The 27867-nt window shown below is 33.9% G+C and overlaps 1 protein-coding gene across 4 annotated transcripts in view; it reads left to right on the plus strand.

Moving 5' to 3' along the window:
* The window catches only part of LOC138696965 (pleckstrin homology-like domain family B member 1), a 733810-nt gene that overhangs the window by 466771 nt on the left and 239172 nt on the right, over positions 1 to 27867 (plus strand). For all 4 annotated transcript variants that reach the window (XM_069822500.1, XM_069822501.1, XM_069822502.1 and 1 more), the window contains 2 exons: positions 13912 to 14056; positions 27598 to 27771. In XM_069822500.1, the coding sequence (XP_069678601.1) occupies positions 13921 to 14056; positions 27598 to 27771 (310 nt within the window). In that variant the 5' untranslated portion in view covers positions 13912 to 13920. The remainder of the gene's footprint in view (positions 1 to 13911; positions 14057 to 27597; positions 27772 to 27867) is intronic.

Consider the following 27867-nt stretch of genomic DNA (forward strand, 5'->3'; position numbering starts at 1 on the left):
TCATTGTATTTAAAAATACTAAGGTCAATTTTCTCTATATTTCTGTCGATTTGAGATGGAATAGCTCGTATGGACAGCTTGTATGCCTTGCCGTTTTGTTGTCCTATATTGGCAATATGTGCGGTAACTAGGGGTGGATGTTGATGACCTAAAATTCTACTTAAAATGATCATTAAAATGCCCTTAAACTAATGGAAAAATGACATAAAAATTAAAAGAAAGTGACACTTAAATATAATTCACCGTACTCGCATCACAACTTCTTAAAAATTAGTCATCTAGTTTCAATGACTGCCCTGCAAATCTAGGAGAGAGGAGGCAACTTCCTGGATTTTGACTACGATAAAGGAAAAGAACATGCAACAAAATGAAGGTTTTTAGGGAAAACTACAGATTTTAATGGGGGTTTACAATGTGTATGTGTATGTATTTATTCACACTGCAATGGGTATATACCCGGTGGCAGTGGTAACTAATTACACTCAATAATGACAATAATAAACTTATTAATTAAAAATACAATTAATAATAATACTAATAATTAATACTAACAATAATTTGTAATACTACTACTACTACTACTACTACTACTACTACTAATAATAATAATAATAATAATAATAATAATAATAATAATAACAATAACAACAATAACAGAAAATATCCTAAATTAAATGAAGCACGATCACTTAAAATAACATTTAAAATAAATCTAATTTGTATCTTAAACCTAAGTTCGAACTAAAACCCACGAGTATGATATGTTCATATCTGCACAAGTACCTATCAACAGGGGTGGTCCATGTCAGTGCCTTCATTCTCTTCCTTCTTCTTCCGCTTTTCACTTTTGTTACCAGATCTTACAGACGGGGAATGTAAATGACAAGACAAACTGTGGGTGCAGAGTGCATTCTTGCAATCTTTGTGTTAAAAATCTTTTCTACTATAGTACATTCCTTCGGAATCATATTGGGGACACAACGTCCTATTGTCCAGGAAACCGTGAAAGTTTCCCCCCTTCCGAACATAAATTCTAAAGACTTACCAACAAAAGAACAGTAGCGGTCAAAGCCCTCACTTAAACTAAGCTGTTGTCAAGCATTTTATATCACTTCTGTTGTGTGAGGTGAAGCCTTCAGTGGAATGAGGGATGGACTTTAGAGTCTGTTCCAAACTATAAAACTCAAACTTCACTGTTATTCACTTATTCAGTAGGTAATTACTACTGTTCTGTTTGCTTAGAAAATATTTAACAGGCCTATATGTAGAAAAGGAAGTAAAATGCATTGAAAATGATCTAGAAGTTCATCAAAGTATTAAAAATGACAAAAAAATGCCGAAAAAAATGTAAAAATGAACTATTCAAAAACGTCAAAAAATGCAATATAAGAAATTAATTTTTTACGTTAATATTAACATAGAAAGGATTTCTATATTAATAGGCATCGTCCGAATGTGAAAAATAAAAAGACGACTTTTCATCAACCTCCGCCCCTTAGTGATAAAAGTTCCCTTTGCACGTCATCGTAAAGAAAAACTCCGTGCTTTCTTGACCTCGGCACTGGAATGAGGTGGTGTGGTCAGCACCACGCTCCGACGTCCTTTTAGCATGTTTGAACTCTGAAGCTTCTAATCCTCTAGGTTCAGAATATGGCAAACATATTTTATAGATTGGCTTATTTGGATCGAAACGCGTCGACTTCATCGATATGAACAGCTGTTTCCTGTAAAATTCGCCTTGAGGTCAAGGCTTATTGGGATGTGTGCAATCAAAATTGATAGTGTTCTGCCGCAGATATTACATGAGTGTTAACTGCATAACCATGTAATCTATATATATAATTTGAACTGGTAATGGAAATTACGGGAAAACGGCTGAACGGATTTTAATAAATGGCCCCTCATTTTGAAGCTTAGAACCCAAAGTTTTTCGGAAAAGTAGTAGTTTTCAGTGAAATGTCAATTTTCCTACATCATTTTCCTATTTTCCAAAATCCATCTGTTGTCAGTTTTGAGAACTAATTTTATCGAATCACGGCCGACTTGATTGAATTTCAGAACAAAACACACACTACAATAAACAATAGGCTATTACACGAAGGCCATGACCTGCAGGATTGCCGACATATTTAGAGCTCAATTCAATTTGTTATTAAAAACTGATTCTGCAGTATATAATAATTTTCTGAGTACAGCTGTGTATTGGATATTCAAATCTAGGAAACTTGAGGTGGTTTGATGACATTATTATCATTAGAAATTAAATATTATTATAGTTAATATCATGATGCATCTATTTTTCATTAATTGTACATAATATTGATGCTATATTGATGACATGAAAGTGAAACGTTTTGAGGTTATGTAAGTAAATGTAGAGAATATCTTAATTTAGTTCTTCATTTCTATAATTTACTGAGTGACTGCTATATATAACTACAAAACTTAAGATAATAATATTGTTATTAAAAATCAAATACTCGTATTTTTATACTTATTAGCCCAGTGGGGTTGGGTCTTTTTCATATACTTAATGGCGGTGTACAGTAGTGTAGATATTGATATGTGTCGTTGTCTTCAGTATTGGCTCGAGAGAGCGCAAAAATTACAGTTCCTAAGGAAAGATCAAAAGGTATTACTTACTGATAAAATAAGAGGCCTAGAAAATTTTGTAGTCTCCAGATCATTTCAGCAAGATCTCCTCTTAGTAGGATAAAATGATTTTACGCTCTACATTTCAAGTTCTACATGCAACAGCTATACGAAAATGCTATTGTTCGAAAGCTTAGCAAACCAGACATTTTTTTAACTTTTGCCTACAATCCACAATGACCTGAAATAGCTACTGGTATCGTCCTGACATTGATACTTGCGTTTTCGCGTTGAAACTCAAAAACTGAAGTTGGATAGGTTCAAGAAAAAGTATTTGGCCTAAAAAAATCCATTCAGAGGGAGTATGTTTCATTATTATGGAATCAAATAACTATCAAAAAGACAAGTATTCTTCATTGAAAATAAATCTGAAAAATATTTATTTGAACGTCTAACGAACTTAGTTTGCAGCAGCATTTGCTGCACAAGCCACTAATATTGATAAAATTATTCTCTGACTCGTGTTTGTTGTAATTTTAATACAGTTGTATTGACGTGTTTTCTGTGACGTCATTTATTGTCTACACAGTGACTCGGTATAGTAATATCACAGTCTACTATATACAGTCGCGAAGCTCAATATGTAGTAAAAATGCAAACATGGGTAGTTGCCCACCACTAGGATCGCTACTATCGCCTCATCATCGCAAATCTCTCTCCTAGTAGACGACAAAATATATTACACTTTCGTTGTGTTCTTTTGGAAAAATTAACACCTTCTTTCCATTATTGAAATATTAAATGCATAAAGTTAAGAGGGCATACAAATCAATAACTGAGATAGGAAAAAGTGATATTTACTAGTACACTCGTGCGAATTTCTCTCTTATTATTATAAATGCATAAAGTTAATTTATTATTTTAATGAAGTATATTAAATTCCACCATAAACTCGAAGATACCTGCAAGAAATAGGTTAATATTATTTTTGTTTGTGCAAAACGAACTGAAATTTACTATAATCGCTTCACTCATTCAAGATTATAGCGATAATTAACTATGAAACCAATAAATATTAATTTTCATTTCCCTTTACAACAATAATAATGGAAATATGAATTAATGGATTAACTTACGCGTACCGGTACTTGTAGTGTAGGCTTACGTAGTTAAAAAAGTGGGTTGAGGTTGAGCAATAATAATCACACTAGAATTGGAAATAAAACGTGATCAATAAATTTTATTGTAACAGGCTTTTTCTCTCTAGTAAAGTAACAAATAAAAATAACAACAAAATTAACTTCTGTAATTAAAAACATATCCTTTGCAAATAAAAGTAGGCCTAAGCAATAATAATCCCACCAGAATTGAAAATAAAACGTGATGAATAAATTTCATTAAAACAAACTTACTTTTTCTACGTCTCTAGTAAAATAATTTTATTCCAATTATTGTATTTTAGCCATTAACATTTTCATTACAACCAATAACGAACATTTCACAAGCATCAATGTGAAATACTCAACGAGCTGTCACTCGATGGAAATACGACACGGTCCAAAGTCGACCGTGGACAGTCTATTGTTTCTAGTTGCTAACCGCTTTGAGCGCTTTATCACGAGATTTGCAAAAAATCACCTCAAGCTTCGCGACTGTATATAGTAGACTATGGTAATATCCAGGGAACGGATTTATATGGACTAAAAATATATGAAATATGTAAATATATATGTAGTTATTTTTACCAAAATATGGAATTAAATATGGATTTTTACCAAAATATGGAATTAAATATGGACTTAAAATTATAAAAAAATGACTATGTACGTTAAATATTGGTACATTTTAATCAAACTAAACAAAAAATATAATGGACGTACCTTATCTTCCAATGTAGTTTCAACAAAACACAGTTTTTATTGTCTGTTACCATAACAATAGGTTACAAACATTTCTTTCAAGTGCTGAAAAGTGAATCTTCTTCTATTGTCTCTGAGGATAGATTTATACTGACTAAAAGAGCGTTCGACGTCACAAGAAGTAACTGGTACATAATTCAATTTCACAATGTCTGCTGGGGATAAGTCCAAGTTAATCTTCACTGTTGATTCACCACTCATCACAGCAACAACCTTTTGTAGTTCTTCATATCCAGGGTTTTTTGAAAGTACAGTGTCCACCTTAGCTCTTACTGCATCTGCAACTTTACCTCTACCACGATTCAGTTGTTCCACAGTACTATTTATAATTTCAAAACTTTCAGATAGTGAAAGGTGCCTATTTTGGAGACTTTTGAGCGTTTTTATGATGCATGAAAATGTATGCTGAATGTGAGCTAAGTCATTCTTCACACTTATGTCACAGGTAACTGTTTTCGCAGTATCAATTGAGACTGCATCTTCAGAGTCCAATGCAAGGAGAACATTGTTAATAGAGTCTATATGTTCGGCATAATATTCAACTGCTTCTAGCCATGTACCCCATCTAGTTAAAATTGGCTTTGGTGGCAATGGAATTTCAGGGTACATTTCTTTCAACACGTTAACTCTACTGGGAGCTTTGAGAAATACTTTTTTCACTGATGAAATCAACAAATCTACTTTAGGGAAATTGTCTCTGACCACTTCTGCCACACGATGAAATGCATGCGCCACACAAGTAAAATGAGTCAATTTAGGATATACAACAGATAATGCTTGTCCAGCTTTGACCATATAAGGGGCAGCATCGCTAATAAAGAATAACACATTATCGTACATAATACCCTTTGGCCACAGGATACCCATAGCTTCGTTGAACAGTTTAACTATAGTTTTGTTATTGCACTTTTCTAGAACATCACAATGTAAAAGAATTCGTTCAGAATATTGTTCACTTAACAAACCGATAACTACATTACCAACAAGTCTACCTTCTTTGTCGGGAGTCTCATCAATGGAAACCCAAATTGAACTATCTTTAATTTCATCTCTTATCTTCTGTATTGTCTCATCGTAGATGGATGGAGCATACGTCTTCCTAAGTGTTGACTCATCCGGGATTGTATGTTGAGTATATTTTTCAAGGAATTCCCTGAAGACCTTATTCTTTAGTTTGTAGAGAGGAATATCAGCAGAGATGAGAGAACGGCACAGGTCGATGTTAAACTCAGATCTTACATTCGATGTTGTTGGTTGTGTTAAAAACAATTGTCTCTGCTTGGAATTTAGTTGTTTGTTGGCCTGATGTTTACTAGTTGTAATGTGTTGTTGCACCAGGAACTTTTGTGTAGATGATACTGCACACTGACACAAATTACAAAATAATATTTTATTGTCAGTTGATAAACCATCTTCTTTAAATTCTGAAATGTAACTTGTTAGTTTTGATTTTAAATTGACTGAATGACGTACTTTTGGCATATTTACCGTCTTTATAGTATGATTTACAAAACTGAACCTATGTGTACTCTGACTGGCATTTAACTGTTGAGCTGCACAACTGAAGTCTGTTAAAAATTTTAAATTAAATTAATACAGTTTTGTAACTTACTTTCCCATTGTTGATAGGACTGCTAATTTTCAAATAACTCTGATGTTAAAGGGATTACTGAACATGTGTTTAAATCTCTATTGTTGAAATGTATTTTTAAAAGTTAATGGAATTTTGTTTTGTTTTATTGTTAAACCTAATATAATATGGACTGTTTTATATGAAATATGGAAAATATATGGAAATTAACGAAAATATGTACTAAACTCTAAAATATGGAAAAATATGGAAAATAAAAGTAGGATTTTTCAACCCTACACATTGTGAAACATAAAGATAATGCAAAATATAAATTATATTAGCTTTATAAGTAAATATGTGTTTACATATAAATCCTTTCCCTGGTAATATCTATCCAGCTCCTAGATTCTCTTCTGATTCTTTTAGCATTTGATTGGTTTTATATCCTTCGCTAGATAATTAGCCTAAGACATGTATACAGGATAACCGTAAGTAATGTCATTAATTTCAGAGGATTATTCTTTGAACTATTTCACAAAAAATTAAAAAATTTAAATTAACAGTTGATAGAAATAAATTAGGATAATAATTTAAAATAGATTCACGATAAATGTGTTGTATAAAATTTAGAAACTGCTTTTGACAACATTGTTTAACGGAAAACTGTGTAACGTCTTCAGAGATTTCACCCCACAGAAATTTAAACTACATTCTAGTGAATATTAGGATTAGTTATTTGCTTAGGTTATAATATAGTATACATTTAATGAAACTTGTTAATTGAAATATAAGATTGTATTTTAGTATTTAATTTAATCTCATTGCATTTCATTCATTCATGTGTATAACTTATAAAACTTTGTACAGATTTGCTGAATATATAGATTTGTAAAATTGTATTAATTTCATAATTGACACGTAAGACTAATTCAATAGGAGACTTCATTAATCAATATTATGTATTTATAACCCTAACATACCTATCTCAGGTAAAATAGGGTTCTCTGTAAAATTGGAGTATAATAAATAATAAAATGCAATATTTTAAAATTCTCTTTCCGAACGAAAAGTTATATTTGTTCGGATCAAATTTCTTGCAATTTAAGGAACAAAACTAAATTTTTTTCAATAATTTATTATCATAACATACAGCTGAAGTTAGATAAAGCTTACAGCAGTAAAATTTTGGAAATATTCAAAATTTTTTTCCTCCATTATTGTATCTTATACAATAACGAAAATTAGTATTTGTAAAACACTGTCTTTTTTGCTATATGAAAAAAATATTTTTACTATTTAAACAAATTATTTACATTTTTTTTTTCAAAATTCATTTCACTATGCAGTGATGAAGCGTTTCCCACATAACTCAAAAACTATGCAACATTCTGTGATGAAATTTTTTGTATGTGTTTATGCATGTCATATCTAGAATATGAACAATATGATGCAAGATCATTTCTCTACTTTTGATAGATTGATAAAAAATAAATTCATTTTTAAAAATGGTCAACTATCAATATTTTCTTGTAACACAATTAAAAAATATATATATTATTTATTAAGGAATGTAGTTGAAAGAGCATGATATTGTAAACATGAGTTTCAGCAATAAAATAAAAGAGAGAGAACATGAAAAAGTTAACAAGTTTATGAGTTATGAGGGAAACGCTTCATCACTGCATAGTGAACTGCCACCGTTTTGAATTAAAAAAAAAAAAATAATAATAATAATAATAATAATAATAATAATAATAATAATAATAATAAAAAGTAAAAGGTAAAGGAAGTATAAAAATTGGAGATTTATCTTTTGAAGAGGTGGAGAAGTTCAGATATCTGGGAGCAACAGTAACAAATATAAATGATACTCGGGAGGAAATTAAACACAGAATAAATATGGGAAATGCCTGTTATTATTCGGTTGAGAAAACTTTATCATCCAGTCTGCTGTCGAAAAATCTAAAACTCAGAATTTATAAAACAGTTATATTACCGGTTGTTCTGTATGGTTGTGAAACTTGGACTCTCACTTTGAGAGAGGATCATAGGTTAAGGGTGTTTGAGAATAAGGTGCTTAGGAAAATATTTGGGGCTAAGAAGGATGAAGTTACAGGAGAATGGAGAAAGTTACACAACACAGAACTGCACGCATTGTATTCTTCACCTGACATAATTAGGAACATTAAATCCAGACGTTTGAGATGGGCAGGGCATGTAGCACGTATGGGCGAATCCAGAAATGCATATAGAGTGTTAGTTGGGAGGCCGGAGGGAAAAAGACCTTTAGGGAGGCCGAGACGTAGATGGGAAGATAATATTAAAATGGATTTGAGGGAGGTGGGATATGATGATAGAGAATGGATTAATTTTGCTCGGGATAGGGACCAATGGCGGGCTTATGCGAGGCAATGAACCTCCGGGTTCCTTAAAAGCCAGTAAGTAAGTAAAAGGTAAAGGTAAAGGTATTCCCGTAACATGCCATGAAGGCACTTGGGGGGCATGGAGGTAGAGCCCCATGCTTTCCATGACCTCGGCACTAGAATGAGGTGGTGTGGTCGGCACCACGCTCTGACCGCCTTTTACCCCCGGGAAAGACCCGGTACTTAATTTTATAGGAGGCTTAGTGAACCTCGGGGCCGTTCTGAAAGTTTGGCAACGAGAAAAAAATCCTGTCGCCACCTGGGATCGAACCCCGGACCGTTCAGTCCGTAGCTAGCTGCTCTACCAACTGAGCTACCCGGCCCCGCCCATAATAATAATAATAATAATAATAATAATAATAATAATAATATTATTATTATTATTATTTTAAATCGTAAAACTATTTTCCCAAAACACTCTATAGCAGAAGGACAGTGTTTTACACATACCAATTTTCATTTTTGTACAAGATACAGTAATGGAGGAAAAAAATGTTGTATATTTCCAAACATTTTACTGCTATAACTTCTTAAATTGACTGAGCATATTGGGATTTCAATCAATGGATTTCCCGAAACACGCTATGAAGTGTTTCTTATAAAACAATTTTTATCTCGAAAAGGTAGCAAAGACGAGTAAAATTGTATTGAACTTTTTTTATTTGAAATATCTCAAGGAATAACCCCTTGAAATTAATGAGAATACTCGCAGTTCACCATATTATATCTCGTGTTGTAACTGTGAATGATGTTAGATGTGCATTGAATTAGGAAGTTCATATAGTAAGAGGATGTTACGATTAACACATGTTAACTTTCGCAGCTTGTAGAAGTAAGGAGACATACCATGTCTATACCGGTTGCATAATATCGTTCTGAGGGAGAAAGCAGTGATTGGGTATTCGTAAGATGTGTGGTTTGGAGATATTACATTGCTTATTACTAGACTTCGTGGAATTGCCACGAGAATCGTAAGGTTTACTACGCTCGCGGTATAGACTGTATGAGAAGGGGACGTGCAACGGATGGAGCATGCCTCTGATGTAAACACTGAGCAGTATACTGCGGTTACAATAAAACCTGTATCCTGCATTCAAGAAATATAATGAATGATCATTGAAGTAGGAAATGTCTAAACATGTAAATACACATTTATTTTGTAGTGAGATATATTAACTCTTAAAATTTAATGTTAGATACTCACATCATCCTTGAATATGTGCATTGCAGTGAAGAGTTACGTACATTATGAGCGACTACAAAGTAACCTCCTCCGATGGTCACTTAAACAGTTTTTATTTTGGGAAAATGTACGTTCAACATCACACGATGTAATAGGTGCATATTTGAAGAACGGGAAGTCACTAGTTTTTAGCACACCAACTTCACACGTCTTGTCGTGACGTGATAGTAAGTCATTTATAGTACGAAGTTATGCATAGGCAGAATTTTTAGCAATAATGTTCACTTTTTCTGAAATTAGTGATATTTTGGATAACGATTTGTGATACTTTGTCCACTATATTAAGGGCTTTTGAGAGTTGTAGTTTAGACGATCTTAACAGGGTGATGCTTTTGGACACGATTTAAAAATTAGAATCAATGAACAGAATATCTTCCAATAGCTGTTCAGAAGGCAATGATTTTACAGCTGCAACAGCGGAACTGTCTGTGCTATCCAATACATCAATTACCTTCATTATTTTGCCTAATGTTCTGCATAATTAACAGCATCCAACCACGTTCCCAACGGGTCAAGACTGGCTGCGGGGGTAAGGGTATTCCAGGGGAAATTATTTGGAACAGCAACACTCTCATTGTAGTATGTTTGATTGAATTCTTGTCTGCACTGAACAAATGTTAAACTTTGACTATTCCGACCACAGTAATGCAAAAACAAGTGCTTACATAGGTCTACGTTAGCTGTAGCTGCTTTATCTATTTGGAGCGGTCACATCTCTTAACATGAACTGCTTTTACTACGAGACCGGGCGGTCGCTCACCTCCTCTATACTACCGTACATCGGCAACCTGATTGCACGCTGCGTGTGGCAATTCAACGAAGTCTACTTATTATGAATTAGCTACGTTTCGAAGCTTTGTTATACCTATGTCTTCAGGTGCAGAAGTGCGAGAAGGTATCGCTGAGGCTATTACAAACTGCTAAATTCTTTTCATTGACCTAGTGGAACAAATCGAAGCCACCTTTTATCATTGTTATTTCTTAGCGTTTTACACGGTATCAAAATTTTGCCGTAGTAAAGACACAAAATGTCGTTAGATTTTCAGTTGCGGAATGAAACGGAGAAGCCCGTGTTTGTTAGTTACCTCAAGAAATGTTTTCTCGACAACTTGGAGCTATTTATTGCAAGCGTCAAGTACGTAATACTATTTTATGTGTTGCTTACGTAAGGTTTCAAGATTTACAACCTTTCGTGTTTTATATTGCAAGGACGTCATTAATGTTATTTGCATTCCAGTGAACGCCTCAAGGCATTCGAGATTGGAACTGTATACCTCGTAGGTACAGTCGATTGCATTGTCGTTGTCCTCCTGTTTGATCGGATTATTGTATCCATTCTTATTGTTATACAGGAAATATAAAGACATATAATAACTGGAATATTTGGTCGCAGCGTGTGTAGGTAGGCCTAGAATCCCTCTTACTGTCGTTCTAGACGGAGTATCAAAGAAACGGCATGTACAATAACTGCAATTATTAGAAAAGCGATTCCTTATTATTCAAGGTACAGCTATGTGTCATTATTACCCTTGTGGGAGGAGTTGCTCAAGGACGTAATTTCTTTTAGAATTGTAGCTGAGAATGTCTGTGCAAATTTCAGTTTCGTTCTCTAGGAGACATCTTTGAATAGAAAAATTTATATTGTCGGAACTGCCACGATTCCCAAAATAGATATAACTTAAGTTAGATTTTTGTATTAATTTAAAACATTTCAAGAGAAATAATATTTCTTAAAGTCTCTTTATCAATCGTAATTATCAGTTACGTTAAAATATTCAATTTTAAGAGGACTTTACAGGGAAAAATCACCCTAATTACATATTATTGTTTCTTCGGCTTAGTATCGTCAAGTTCATGAAATGTCATTGTAATTTGCTATTAAACTGGTATAAGCACGTCTGTTCTTACCAGAAGAGATCGTATTTTAAATATATTTGTTATTTGGTTTTATTGTCCTTTCAGGGAGACATTTAAGTGATAAAATAAAACAACGATGTGCATACAGAATAAAAGAATGCTGTTTTCTTCTTCTTTATCAGATGATATTGTACAGTGACATCAAAAACTTTTTCCTCGCATTTTTAACTGTGTCATATATATCTATATATATAATTTGAACTGGTAATGGAAATTACGGGAAAACGGCTGGACGGATTTTAATAAATGACCCCTCATTTTGAAGCTTGGAACTCAAAGTCTTTCGGAAAAATAGTAGTTTCCAGTGAAATGTCAATTTTTAAACATAATTTTCGTATTTTCCAAAATCCATCTGTCGTCAGTTTTGAGAACTAGCTAATAGCATTCACGGCCGACTTCGCTTTTTTGTAAAGGAAAAGCGAAGCGAGCATCAAGTCGGCATTTCAGAATAAAACAAAACACATACTACAGTAAACAATATTACACGAAGGCCATGATCTGCAAGAATGCTGACATATTTAGAGCTCAAATTAAATCGGTTATTAAAAAATTAACTTACTAAAAATAATTTACAGGTTCGATTCTGTGGTGTGTAATTTTCTGGGTACAGCTGTGTATTGGATATTAAAAACTACAAAACTTGAGGTGGTTTATGACATTACGATTATAAATGAAATATTATTGTAGTTAATGCCATGATCTGACTATTTTTCATTAATTATACATATTAATGCTATATTGATGATATGAAAGTGAAACGTTTTGGGGTTATATAAGTAGATGTAGGGAATAACTTAAATTATATTTTGATTTCTATATTTTACTGAGTGGCGGCTATATAGTATATATAGTATATGTTACTGAAAGCTATAAAACTTACGTAAGATAATAATATTATTAAAAATCAAATATTTTTATAATTATTAATCAAGTGAGGTTGGGTCTTTTTCATATATTTAATGGCGGTGTGGTGTAGATATTTATATGCGTGGTTCTCTTCAGTATTGGCTCGAGAGAGAGTATCTTTCATTGTTATGGAAGCAAATAACTTTCCGAATGTCTGGTATTCTTCATTGAAAACCACGTGCCCTCCTTCCCTTAACCTTTCGAACAGGCGTGGAAAGATGGTATGGGCCGGATGTCTCCTACGTGGGTACTTGCCCGATACAATCTGTGAGCTTGTCTGCTGTTCCCATTGGCTCATCCGTATTCGAAAATCATGTCTGCATATTCCGCTCTCGTGTACTCCTCCATTTCACTAGGACTGATCGACTGGACACTGCAACTTGTACACATACACTGCTGTCTACAGACGTGCATATCAGGACCGACCATGTCCGTTACACATTACGCTATCTGCATTGCTTTAGTGTAGTTTCCTGTCCCCACCCCTCAGACAGCGCACTGAATGGAATACTGTAAGTAGACAACGTAAACAACGTCAGATGAATGCAGTATGTGTAAGATGTACAGATAAATACACATAAATAAGGTGTACAGAGGAATAAAATTATTTCATTTCCACACAACTATTTTTGCTTGTAACTTTCGACTCGGTTATTTTTCGGACCAGGGTTCCTTATCTCAAATTGATACATATGCCCTTCCCCATCATCCCTGAAAGTTTGTAACACTAGCCCGGAAACACCCTGTATATATATAAACATACATATATATACAAAGTGGAAACAGGGAAGTAATATGACTGTACAGATTTTAATAAGTTATTTCTTGGATAGATTGCAAGAAAAAGTTCTAATACCATATTAAGTTACTCCCAAGTGAATACTTTTCTCAGAAAAAAAAAAAAATAATAATTTCCCCTGAACGTTAACACTATTTTTCTCGTATTATCCGTATGATTCTGATGTTTACTCTTATCATAACAGTAACTGATAGGCAATGATTTATCCCTTGCAATTTTTAAATAAAATGGATGGTTTTCTTGCAAATTAAATAAAAAGATTAACACGTAAAACATGAGCCAATGACTAAAGTTGTATTACACGTAGCACTTATCTAAATCAAATTGTTGAATTCTTTGTAAGTTCATACATATGTATGTATACTTTTTGCTGGTTGAGTGGAAGAGAAGGCCTTACGCCTTAACTCTGCCAGCTAAAATAAATCATTATTATTATTATTATTATTATTATTATTATTATTATTATTATTAAAGTTGGACACATAACAGTAGTTGGATATAAATTTTGACTCTCTCATGCGTTCTCTCTGTTTTTCCAGGATTGAGCCATGATGAGCCACCACGAAGGTCTGGAGGTGGTGGAGGCCGGCCGGGCTCTCAAGGTGCAGACAGACACGCCCCACCTCGTGAGTCTCGGGGGCGGCAGACTGAGCACCGCCGTCACTCTCCACCCCCTGCCGCAAGGTGAGAAAGTTCACCCCTTATTATTACAACACTTTCTTTGAAATAGGGCCTATCTACCCTGAAGAATTAATATTTTGTGATAAACGTGATGTTATAAACTTTACTTTTACTACTGAAAGATCCGGCGGAAACAATTAAAGGATTTAAATTTGGCAGTATTTCCTTATGCTACGTAATATAGCATTATTGTACACAGCAGTGTTCCGATTAATTAGTACCATTTAGTATTGATGGAGCGTTGGTTGAATAAACATTAGAAGAAATGAGAATGTAACCCCTCAAACCATCATGAATTGGGTTTATGACTTCAGGAGAAATGCGTCAGCCACCAACAAGAAGTCCCCTGGTCGCCCTAGAACCATACGTAGTTCAGAAAGTGAGGAGCGTGAGAAAATGATGATCCAGAAATGTTAGGAGCAGCCTACATTATCATATACATTTCCAACCAATTAAGTTACAGATTGGCAAAAATTAAATCTCTATGATGCAGTATTCCGAAATTGTCGCTTTGGCGACATAAATTGGCCTGCACGGTCACCTCATCTATCAGCAACTGATTTCTTCCTGTGGGGTTATGTCAAGTGAAACTTGTATCAAGAACGATCTGACACAATCCTAGATTTGAAGGACAAAATTCTAACTGAAATCCAAGAAACCCCACGGAGAATAATGTTCAGTGTCATGCGCCTTGCAGAGATTCGTGTCAGGTCTGGTGGAGCTCATCTGAGTGAAGTTATCTTCAAGAAATGAACGTAAAAGTAAATGGTATACTTTAAAGTATATTTCCAATTTGATCTTCAGTATTATGTTTCCATTTAAAGTGTTGTTTTCCGAATCGTAAATCGTCTTAAGGCCCATTCACAATGAAAATTAAACATAACGTAAACATTAACATAAGCACATAAACATATGCCACAAACTTAAGTAGCCAAGGCCCATTCACAATGAAAATTAAACATAACGTAAACATTAACATAAGCACATAAACATATGCCACAAACTTAAGTAGCCAAGGCCCATTCACAATGAAAATTAAACATAACGTAAACATTAACATAAGTACATAAACGTATGCCACAAACTTAAGTAGCCAAGGCCCATTCACAATGAAAATTAAACATAACGTAAACATTAACATAAGTACATAAACGTATGCCACAAACTTAAGTAGCCAAGGCCCATTCACAATGAAAATTAAACATAACGTAAACATTAACATAAGCACATAAACATATGCCACAAACTTAAGTAGCCAAGGCCCATTCACAATGAAAATTAAACATAACGTAAACATTAACATAAGTACATAAACGTATGCCACAAACTTAAGTAGCCAAGGCCCATTCACAATGAAAATTAAACATAACGTAAACATTAACATAAGCACATAAACATATGCCACAAACTTAAGTAGCCAAGGCCCATTCACAATGAAAATTAAACATAACGTAAACATTAACATAAGCACATAAACATATGCCACAAACTTAAGTAGCCAAGGCCCATTCACAATGAAAATTAAACATAACGTAAACATTAATATAAGTACATAAACGTATGCCACAAACTTAAGTAGCCAAGGCCCATTCACAATGAAAATTAAACATAACGTAAACATTAACATAAGCACATAAACATATGCCACAAACTTAAGTAGCCAAGGCCCATTCACAATGAAAATTAAACATAACGTAAACATTAACATAAGCACATAAACGTATGCCACAAACTTAAGTAGCCAAGGCCCATTCACAATGAAAATTAAACATAACGTAAACATTAACATAAGCACATAAACATATGCCACAAACTTAAGTAGCCAAGGCCCATTCTCAATGAAAATTAAACATAACGTAAACATTAACATAAGCACATAAACATATGCCACAAACTTAAGTAGCCAAGGCCCATTCACAATGAAAATTAAACATAACGTAAACATAACACGTGTGTGGAAACAAACATACCGAATCAACAAAACTACAGAATCTATTAAATAAAAATGGAGAATTGCACAATGACTGACGATGTAGCTATTCAATTTATGTTTCTAATAACTACAGTGGCATCAGTATATGGCTTTCAATACTTGAAATCAAAGAAACGGAGATGTAAAATAATCAACTTTTCGTCATATGATTCCATGTTGCGCGCCTAGCTATCATCACGGCCAATAGATCAAAATATTGCCTGTAGGCAAAGCCCATGAGATGTTAAACAAAAAGTGAAAACACGCTTTCCGCTTGTGTACTGTTTCCAAATCGCATAAACAAAGCATGAAAGTTTGGAGTTTGCACACTTTCATGTTAACGTGTTATGATTAAGATTAAGTTCATGCTTATGTAATTCATTGTGAATGCTTTCATTAAATAACATGGACACAAGGTTTTATGCTTACGTTATGTTTATGTTTAATTTTCATTGTGAATGGGCCTTAACTGTTTCTACCTGACCTTGTACATACGGCATTAACTATCTGTTTCCTGAGGATCAGTACTAAAAAGTTTAACTTCGTCATGAAAGAACCGCACAAAACGATTAAAAATTTGGCCATATTTTATAAAAGGTTATGTGATAACATACATTTGGTTCGATTGCAGGAAGTTTAAGCAATCATGAAATTTCGTTAGAGATTTTTTAATTGTTGCCTGCTTTGGAAATGGTAGAGCCTACTGTTAAATATTGTATGTTACAAGTAACATTTATTGTATTTATGTCTCAATTTACAGCACGATTATTTATTAATTTGCTCTCTAATTAGTGAAGCATAGTTCATTATTATTGCTAATATTGAGCAGATATGTTGAATGATAGAATGCTAGTAACAAAATAATAATAATATAATAATAATAATAATAAAATGATAACAATAACAATAAAAATGATAACAATAACAGTACGATAACAATGATAAAAATAACAATAATAGTGGTAACAATAGCAATGACAATAAAAACAGTAATAGTAATAACTATAACAATAACAACTAAATATAACAATAATAACAGATGACAATGAAAACAAAAATAACATTAATTATTATAACAATAACTATGGTAGCGAACGATAACCATGACAACAATAACAATAACAGCCATAACAACAGTAATAATTACAACACTAACAATAACATTGATAACTGACGATAACCATGACAACAGTAACAATAAGAATTATAAGAATGACAATCATAAGAATAATAATAAAATAGCAATGAAAAGGACAACCATAACAATAATAATAATAATAATAATAATAATAATAATAATAATAATATTGATTAGAATGACAACCGTATATAACAACAATAATAATAATTACAACAATAACAATGATAACTAACGATAACCATGAAACAATAACAGTGATAACAATAACAACAATTACAACAATAACAATGATAACTAAAGATAACCATGAAACAATAACATTGATAACAATAACAGTAATAATAATTACAACAATAACAATGATAACTAAAGATAACCATGAAACAATAACAGTGATAACAATAACAGTAATAATAATTACAACAATAACAATGATAACTAAAGATAACCATGAAACAATAACAGTGATAACAATAACAGTAATAATAATTACAACAATAACAATGATAACTAAAGATAAGCATGACAACAATAATAATAATAATAGTAACCATAACAATAATACTAGTAATAATAATAATAATAATAATAATAATAATAATAATAATAATAATAATAATACTGTAATCTCGTGACGTGCAAATGTTCCTGCGAAAGAGAAAGAATACAAGCAAAGTCACGCCTCCCCCTCAGTGTTAATTTCGCACCGGTAGCACGATTCTGTTTAAGAGAAAGAATTACACGTTTTGCCTATAACAACACAGTCGTGAATATATTCGTTAGAAGTGCCCTCGGTGGTGCTTGTTCATAGCTTTACACCTCCTCTTCCTGTGCGCCTTGCAGTGTAACACAATGACCAGCGTTTCTTCTCCGATATGAAGTAGGGGCCGACAGGAAAAGGTGTACTGTCGGGTCCAATGGAATACTTGTGTAGGAAACTATTACACTTAAGGCGTTTGAAGCTGAACTAGAAACTCATTCTTCTTAGCGAATACTGCTGATTCATTACGTATCGAACTGTAGGCCTCTGTGTGTTGACAGTATCATACAGTTTTTACTTCTCCTTTATATTCGTCGGAATTTATATTTCTTTCTTAAACTTTCCGACTTTCACAATCGAGATTTCCCCTTACAACCTCCGAATTTTCATTTTTTCCTCATGGTTTTTTACTTCTGATTCCACTCTCTAGCTTGTGAATTGTGATTTATTCTTCATAGCTTCTGAAATATTGTGATTTCCTCTCACTAGTTGCTGAATTGTGATTTATTCTTCTTAGCTTCTGAGTTGTGATTTATTCTTCAGAGCTTCTGAATTGTGATTCTTCACAGTTTGTGAATTGTGATGTATTCTTCATAGCTTCTGAATTGTGATTTATTCTTCATAATTTCTGAGTTGGGATTTATTCTTCATAATTTCTGAGTTGTGATTTATTCTTCAGAGCTTCTGAGTTGTGATTTATTCTTCATAGCTTCTGAATTGTGATTTATTCTTCATAGCTTCTGAATTGTGATTTATTCGTCATAATTTCTGAGTTGTGACTTATTCTTCATAGCTTCTGAATTGTGATTTATTCTTCATAATTTCTGAGTTGTGATTTATTCTTCATAGCTTTTGAGTTGTGATTATTTCATTCTTCTTAGCTTCTGAATTGTGATTTATTCTTCAGAGCTTCTGAATTGTGATTCTTCACAGTTTGTGAATTGTGATTTATTCTTCATTATTTCTGAGTTGTGATTTATTCTCCATAATTTCTGAATTGTGATTTATTCTTCATTATTTATGAGTTGTGATTTAAGTTATTCTTCATAATTTCTGAGTTGTGATTTATTCTTCAGAGCTTCTGAATTGTGATTCTTCAGAGTTTGTGAATTGTGATGTATTCTTCATAGCTTCTGAATTGTGATTTATTCTTAATAATTTCTGAGTTGGGATTTATTCTTCATAATTTCTGAGTTGTGATTTATTCTTCAGAGCTTCTGAGTTGTGATTTATTCTTCATAGCTTCTGAATTGTGATTTATTCTTCATAGCTTCTGAATTGTGATTTATTCGTCATAATTTCTGAGTTGTGACTTATTCTTCATAGCTTCTGAATTGTGATTTATTCTTCATAATTTCTGAGTTGTGATTTATTCTTCATAGCTTTTGAGTTGTGATTATTTCATTCTTCTTAGCTTCTGAATTGTGATTTATTTTCAGAGCTTCTGAATTGTGATTCTTCACAGTTTGTGAATTGTGATTTATTCTTCATTATTTCTGAGTTGTGATTTATTCTCCATAATTTCTGAATTGTGATTTATTCTTCATTATTTCTGAGTTGTGATTTAAGTTATTCTTCATAATTTCTGAGTTGTGATTTATTCTTCAGAGCTTCTGAATTGTGATTCTTCAGAGTTTGTGAATTGTGATTTATTCTTCATAGCTTCTGAATTGTGATTTATTCTTCATAATTTCTGAGTTGTGATTTATTCTTCATAATTTCTGAGTTGTGATTTATTCTTCAGAGCTTCTGAGTTGTGATTTATTCTTCATAATTTCTGAGTTGTGATTTATTGTTCAAAGCTTCTGAGTTGTGATTTATTCTTCATAATTTCTGAGTTGTGATTTATTCTTCATAATTTCTGAGTTGTGATTTATTCTTCAGAGCTTCTGAGTTGTGATTTATTCTTCATAATTTCTGAGTTGTGATTTCTTCTTCATAGCTTTTGAATCGTGATATCTCCTTACAGCGTCTGAATTTTCATTTCTACATCATAGTTTTTTAATTGTGATTTCCTCTCCGTACCTTCTGAATTATGATTTATTTTCCATACCTTCAAAATCATGAATGTGATTTCTTTTACATAATTTTTTAAGCATGGTTTATTCTTCTTGATAGCTTTTGAATTGTGGTTTCCTCAACATAGTTTGGAATTGTGATTTATTTGTCACATTTTTTAAATTTTGTTCTTTTAATTACATGATTTAATTTATTTATCATGTTCCTGACATTGTAATTTTGTTCTTTATACTTAGAGGTTTCTATAGCACACAGTTTAGAATTTAAACAAACAGTTACCACTAAGACAACTTTGAAAATAATAGAAATGTAGTTTTATTGTACACGTAAATAGAAACAAAACGCTTATGTCTGATACAATTTTAATTGCTATTTGATAAGCATCTGCAGAAACATTTCTACTCCGTGATTCCCAGTTGTCTGCAACACTCGGTACTTACCTGTCAGCGAATGGCCAAGCCACTTTGTCGTCGTGCTAGATAGTTGTTATGCAAGCTAATTACTACTTTTATGCAAAGAAATCTTTTCTTAAAAGAGATTAATTGATGGCTTTCTGTCAGAGTGCGAAAAATACTGGAGGCGTTCAGTCGGCATCGAGTCCTTGTAGGATTTAAATGTGCCGGGCATGCGAGCGGCATTCCTTTGTGGATAATCTCAGGTTGTAAAGCAATTCAAAGTCGTTTGAGCAAGATGGCGCGATATTATGATGTTTCAGATCTGATGCCTCATCTTCTGCATTTAACATACAATATTTTTCTATCCAATTTTGAAGCTTGACTTATTTATAACAACTTAAACTTTTCTGCGAAACATATGATATTTTGAAAGGTAACTGGTGATGTGTTGAATGTTGTAATATATAACGGTCACACTTAACTTTCTGAATATGTGATTTTTTTTTAATTCTACTCCTCTGAAATACAGTATAAGGCAAGCAGTGCTACAATATTTTCCTAAGGACATTATTCTCCAAGACCTTTAACCCATGTTCCTCTCTCAAAATGAGCGTCCAAGTTTCACAACCATACAGAACAACCGGTAATATAACTGTTTTATAAATTCTAACTTTCAGATTTTTTGACAGCAGACTGGATGATAAAAGCTTCTCAACCGAATAATAACAGACATTTCCCATATTTATTCTGCGTTTAATTTCCTCCCGAGTTTCATCTATATTTGTTTCAGTTTGCTCCGAGATATTTGAATTTTTCCACTTTTATAAAGAACAGAATTTTACGAATCGTGTAAAACGTGTCAAATTTCATTTTTCTTGCCTTCCGTCACAATGAAGCCTATAACTCATTCCAAAACGTGAGATGTCTGTACTTAGGCCTAAGTAAAGCGATCCAAAACCTAAAACTTCTCGTGGCTTTGAACAGCATCAAAGGAATAAATCTTAGAGTATCAGATGTTTTATTTAATTGGGATTATGGGGAGAGAAAAGCGACAGGAGTGAGCTATTCAAGGCTGCTTAACAGCGACTAATGCGAGATTAATTGACAATTGCTGCCGGCGTTGTGCGATGTTGTCACGCTTGGCAGTAATTGGTGATCAAGACCTTGACGTCGTCTAGTCCTCTCGGAGGGCGCTTTGTCTTTCCTCTATAAATAACCGGCACTTTTCTTATAATACAAAACGCATTCAACCAGACGGCATAATGGCGATTCCTGCCAAATAGCTTTGATATTTTTGGCCCGAATTATTTCGGACATTCATTTTTTTGTGTGTGTCTAGTGAAACGTTTTTTGTGCCACAGACTTTTATTAGAAATAGCTACAGTGCAGCGACGGCTCGTGGCTACACGCACGAAATGTCCCTGTCTCATAGGGTGCTGCACAAAATTAGCTACATACATTTCATGAAAATCAATTTTTGTACCGTAGAAGAGGGTAAAGTCGATCAAAATTTTGCAATTTTTTTATGATAGTTCGATTAATTAAAATGTGTCTCAGTGAAACGTACAGCAGAGTTCGTATAGGTGAGTTTCTGTCAGATGCGTTTCCAACTCACTGTGGGCTAAAGCAAGGAGATGCACTATCACCTTTAGTTTTTAACTTTGCTCTAGAGTATGCCATTAGGAAAGTCCAGGATAACAGAGAGGATTTGGAATTGAACGGGTTACATCAGCTGCTAGTTTCTGTGGATGACGTGAATATGTTAGGAGAAAATCCACAAACGATTAGGGGAAACACGGGAATTTTACTTGAAGCAAGTTAAGAGTAAATCCCGAAAAGACGAAGTATATGATTATGTCTCGTGACCAGAATATTGTACGACATGGAAATGTAAGAATTGGAAATTTACCTTTTGAAGAGGTGGAGAAGTTCAAATATCTTGGAGCAACAGTAACAAATATAAATGACACTCGGGAGGAAATTAAACACAGAATAAATATGGGAAATGCCTGGTATTATTCGGTTGAAAAGCTTTTATCATCCAGTCTGCTGTCAAAAAATCTGAAAGTTAGAATTTATAAAACAGTTATATTACCGGTTGTTCTTTATGGTTGTGAAACTTGGACTCTCACTTTCAGAGAGGAACATAAGTTAAGGGTGTTTGAGAATAAGGTTCTTAGGATAATATTTGGGGCTAAGAGGGATGAAGTTACAGGAGAATGGAGAAAGTTACACAACACAGAACTGCACGCATTGTATTCTTCACCTGACGTAATTAGGAACATTAAATCCAGACGTTTGAGATGGGCAGGGCATGTAGCACGTATGGGCGAATCCAGAAATGCATATAGAGTGTTAGTTGGGAGGCCGAGACGTAGATGGGAAGATAATATTAAAATGGATTTGAGGGAGGTGGGATATGATGATAGAGACTGGATTAATCTTGCTGAGGATAGGGACCGATGGCGGGCTTATGTGAGGGCGGCAATGAACCTCCGTAAAAGCCAGTAAGTAAATATTGAGGTTATGCAATGGAGCGAAGTTTCTCAGAAAATAGAATTTTGTCGTCACATCCTTCACTGATGAAGACACGTTACAAGAATTGAATTACAATCTATAAAAAACTTTTTTTTTTTATTTGACTTGTGATCGAAGTTACCTGTTTAAATAGGGTAAAGTCGATCACCATTAACTTTTTAATTTAAGATCGATTTTAAAATATTGCGGAGTAAAGTCGATCACTGTTTATGTTTTTAAAAAACAAATTAAGTGTATTACGTACATTTTATTTGTTATAAGGGGTGTAAAAACAATAATAATATTCAATATATGCCTATAGCATTATATAGTGTATCATTTGTTACTGTGATCATACTATTCGATACAATTAGGCCTATAGGTATGCACTGTACAATCGTGACTATGATTGCCAACTTATAAAACATAAAAACACATTTTAATACTTCACATACCAACAAACAAAGATTTAAGAATTCAAAATTTACATTGAAATACCACCCTTCAATTATAATCTAAAATGCAATTCAACATTGCTTAGGTTTATATCAGATGCTATTTGAAATCTTCCCCTCCTCATGTCACTTTAGAAACTACGTTGTTCCCATAGTCAGGTACAGAGGGGTGTACAAAATATGTTCCTTTGGCAGTGCTTACGCAAGATATTCACCATAATTTCGTCTTCTTCTTTCCCCACTATCCCATCAATATAAGCTATACTATGACACTTTTCTGTTTATAAGTGTTAGTTAGAGGTATTTCGGCGAATAATTTATTCTTCCTGCTGGACCTATCTGTTTCGAGTAGGTCGATGGCATGATCGACTTAACCCTACAAAGGTACAAGTTTTCTTAAAATAATAAGTTTCAATACCAACATTTACGAACTTCAAAACTATTATTTCAGGATACAATCTCAACGAAAAGTACTTACGTATACTTCCTGTCTCCTTTCACTGCTGACGATAATTTAGAGTTTGTAAGACTTTGTTTTTCATTTAAGAGAAAAAGTTGAAAATAACAATTTTCACTTCACCGGTAATTACACAGTGTTCCCATTGTTGGCATTCGCAGGCTTTTTGTTGTCCCTCTCGCTTACATTTGCAATGTAAAACAATGAAGTTAGCAAAACAAAATTTTAACAAGTAACTGGGAGAATATATAATTTTCAATAGAAATCGCAAATGATCGATTTTACACCCACTGATTGACTTTACCCACTTCTACGGTACACTTCAAAATTCACGTTACTTGCATAATTGATCGTGACTTTAAGTCAAACAGAAACACTGGCTAGGTAACGTTCTTTGTTGTGATAGCAAGACCGGCTATAAATTTACAGACCGAGATTCAATTCTCGGAAAAGGTGTATCAGTGGCGGCACCAGCATTTTGCTTTCTTCTTACAGGAATAAAATTAAAGATTGAAGATAGACAAAAAAAAAAAATCTATACAGGGCAATGGTCCCCACTAAAGGCACGGGGTTCAATTCTTCTCTCATGGCATTTCATAAGAGCTCTAATATAATTTATAGATACTCTCATTTAGTTTATATTTACACATCTTTTCTCTGAATTGCACTTTAATGTATCTCTTTCTACAGTAGTAAGCATCACTCCTTTTTCTTATCGATCGTTTACTGTAGTACGCACCATAAAGAACGTTTCTCTGAGTGCAGCGATTTCACCTAACTTTTTGACGTATTTTGTTTATATCCGGTATCTGCGAGAGTCAATTAGGGTTGCCAGACGTCCTGTATTTCCTAGAGTTCTGGATGCTAATGGTATGTCCTATGTCCTGGATTGACTAGTCTCAGAGTATAAAAAGAATGAAAAAAAAATGCTCATTTTTATAAATTGTTTTTAAAATTCTTTCTTCAGTTTTGCAAGACGCTATCCAGCCTTTGTTCAATGCCGACGTCAGTGCCACCTGGCGCCTTCTAGCCAGTGGTATTGAAATAAAAACGAAATAATACTGTATTGTAGTATGAATGTGCAGTATCTTTATTATTTGGTCTATTTGGAAGTTGATTTATTATAGACAGGATTTAAACACTGTAGCATGCATTTCTGCTGAATAAACAGGGTGTAATATGACACTATTTTCCAGATTTTATCACTAATTCAAAGGAAATTTCATAGTCTAGGAAAATGTAACAAAATTAAAAGTTTAGACCCTATACAATAATTATGATGAAGGATGGATAGAACCAGTGGCGGCTCCTGAATATTTCTTAAGAGGAGGAAAGAAGTTAACAGCACTAAATGACACCTTCTTGAATGAAACATGCTACAAATTAGCCTACATGCATACATGTAAGACCAGGTAGTGTTGGGGTTGGCCTTCCTTCTGTATAGCAATAATCTGTTCTTGTAAACTGAGTTTCCTAAATTGTCCAAAATATATTATGTTTTCACTTCCATTCATTGTTGAATAATTGCGCAAATTAACAATTACAAGGAAATTCACAACCTCGTAGCATTTTTCGAGCACACTACAGCATCACACGTGTTGGAAGAGACCAGTTACTAACTCGTAACCGGAACCGTTTTACGGAAATGGAAATGGGAATGGGAAATAATCTGAGGAATGCGATAACACTGCCCCCACGTGGTCTGTGTTGCCACATGTACATTTTACAAGTTCAGTATCACATGATTTTGAAGAATGTCAGTTCTTGTAAAGTCATACTATCATTATTGTTCAAAGCTGCAGGTGGCCGATTAATTTTTTATGGTAAAAATGATGTAGTTTGGAGTACCTACTTTCAGTTTCAAATATATTTGTACAAAACTGACCAACTTGGCTGTTGCCCTGTCTAGTAAACAATGAATAGAAGTGAATTTCAGGGGCCAACTACGTAAAACTACTTCCTCTTTGTTTTACATAAACCCGAATTTAACTTTCAAATATCCACGAAAGTTTCAAACCATGAATAGTAACCTATATAAAGTGCAATGAATAATATTTTTTATTTATAATTTAAAACAAAAAGTTTATATGGTGTCTTTCATAGCGTTGCGTTAAAACTGTTTTTGTTGTGCCTCCTCCAAGAGTCCTGTTGAATGCAACATCGTTAGGTGGCAGCGGTAGCGAGCTTGCTGCACGACCAGTCGGTTTCTATTTCCCGCCCATGACTGATTCAGAGGAGGATCTCCTCCCTCTCCGTTCATTTACTTGCTTTAAAACTCTGCTTCTTTCTCTGACCGCTAGTGCGCTGTTGTCTATGTATGTTAACTGCAGTAAAGGAGGAATGGATTAACTTTCCTCCACACAGACAATCTCGCATCTTTCTCACAGTTTTCTAGCAGCACATGAGTGCGCGTCGTTTAAAACTCGATCAACCGAGGTTTTCTTATAGCTGTGAACTTAAAAATTATCGAATCTTCCTCGAATTTCAAGGCACATATTTTATTTGGTATTTATTTTCAAAAGAAGAAAATGTGAGGAGGACGTTCCTCCCTTCCCTCCCCCGAAGAACCGCCACTGCATAGAACAGAGATAATTTCTCTCCGGCACCGGGACTCGAACCCGGGTTTTCAGCTCTACGTAATGACGCTTTATCCACTAAGCCACACCGGATTCCAGTTCCGATGCCGGATCGAATCCCCTCAGTTTAACTTCTACCTCTCAGTTTTCCCTTTGGTGGCCAACCGTCATGTACTGTGTCACAGAATACGTGACAGTAACACAATGTCAGCCACCGGCGTAGCTCTGTCGGCTAGGACGCTTGCCTGCCGATCCGGAGTTGCGTTCGGGCGCGGGTTCGATTCCCGCTTGGGCTGAATACCTGGTTGGGTTTTTTCCGAGGTTTTCCCCAACGATAAGGCAAATGTCAGATAATCTATGGCGAATCCTCGGCCTTATCTCGCCAAATACCATCTCGCTATCATCAATCCAATCGACACTAAATAACCTCGTAGTTGATACAGCGTCGTTAAATAACCAAGTAAAAAAAAAACAATGTCCAACGTACTATGTACAAAGGTGCATTCATTATGAGTGACTAAGTGGCCGGGATTCGACGTCATGAGCGCTGTCTCGAATCACTGATTATTATTATTATTATTATTATTATTATTATTATTATTATTATTATTATTATTATTATTATTATTCAATTGGCTAGATCATGTAAGAAGAATGGAAAATTCAAGAATCCCAAAAATTATGATGCAATATAAACCTAGAGGACATCGTCGACCAGGAAGACCGTTAAGAAGACTGCTAGATGGGGCCGAAACAGGTCTACAGAGGCCTAATTCGTGAAGGATGATGATGATGATTATTATTATTATTATTATTATTATTATTATTATTATTATTATTATTATTATATACGCATTGTATTCTTCACCTGACATAATTAGGAACATTAAATCCAGACGTTTGAGATGGATAGGGCATGTAGCACGTATGGGCGAATCCAGAAATGTATATAGAGTGTTAGTTGGGAGGCCGGAGGGAAAAAGACCTTTGGAGAGGCCGAGACGTAGATGGGAAGATAATATTAAAATGGATTTGAGGGAGGTGGGATATGATGATAGAGAATGGATTAATCTTGCTCAGGATAGGGACTAATGGCGGACTTATGTGAGGGCGGCAATGAACCTTCGGATTCCTTAAAAGCCAGTAAGTAAATAAGTAATAATAATAATAATAATAATAATAATAATAATAATAATAATAATAATAATAATAATAAACATTTTTAAACGGAGTTTTCTTTGTTTCGTTGCAGGTCGAGTGACAATCGGCACAAACCGTGATTTGGACATCGTGATGCAGGGGACAGGAGTGGAACCCGTGCACTGTCACATCGAGAACTCCAACGGTGTTGTGACGTTATACCCCATAGCAGAGATGACGACTGTTGACGGCTTAAAGGTCACAACTCCGACCAGACTTACACAAGGTCAGTGTCGGTCCTTGACTCCTAGAACGTTATGGTGATAGATTTCTTCCATCTGTAGGAATGCTAATGCATATGTCTGCACAATAATTTTCTTTT

Source organism: Periplaneta americana, chromosome 3 (assembly GCF_040183065.1).
Source record: "Periplaneta americana isolate PAMFEO1 chromosome 3, P.americana_PAMFEO1_priV1, whole genome shotgun sequence".
NCBI lineage: Eukaryota > Metazoa > Arthropoda > Insecta > Blattodea > Blattidae > Periplaneta > Periplaneta americana.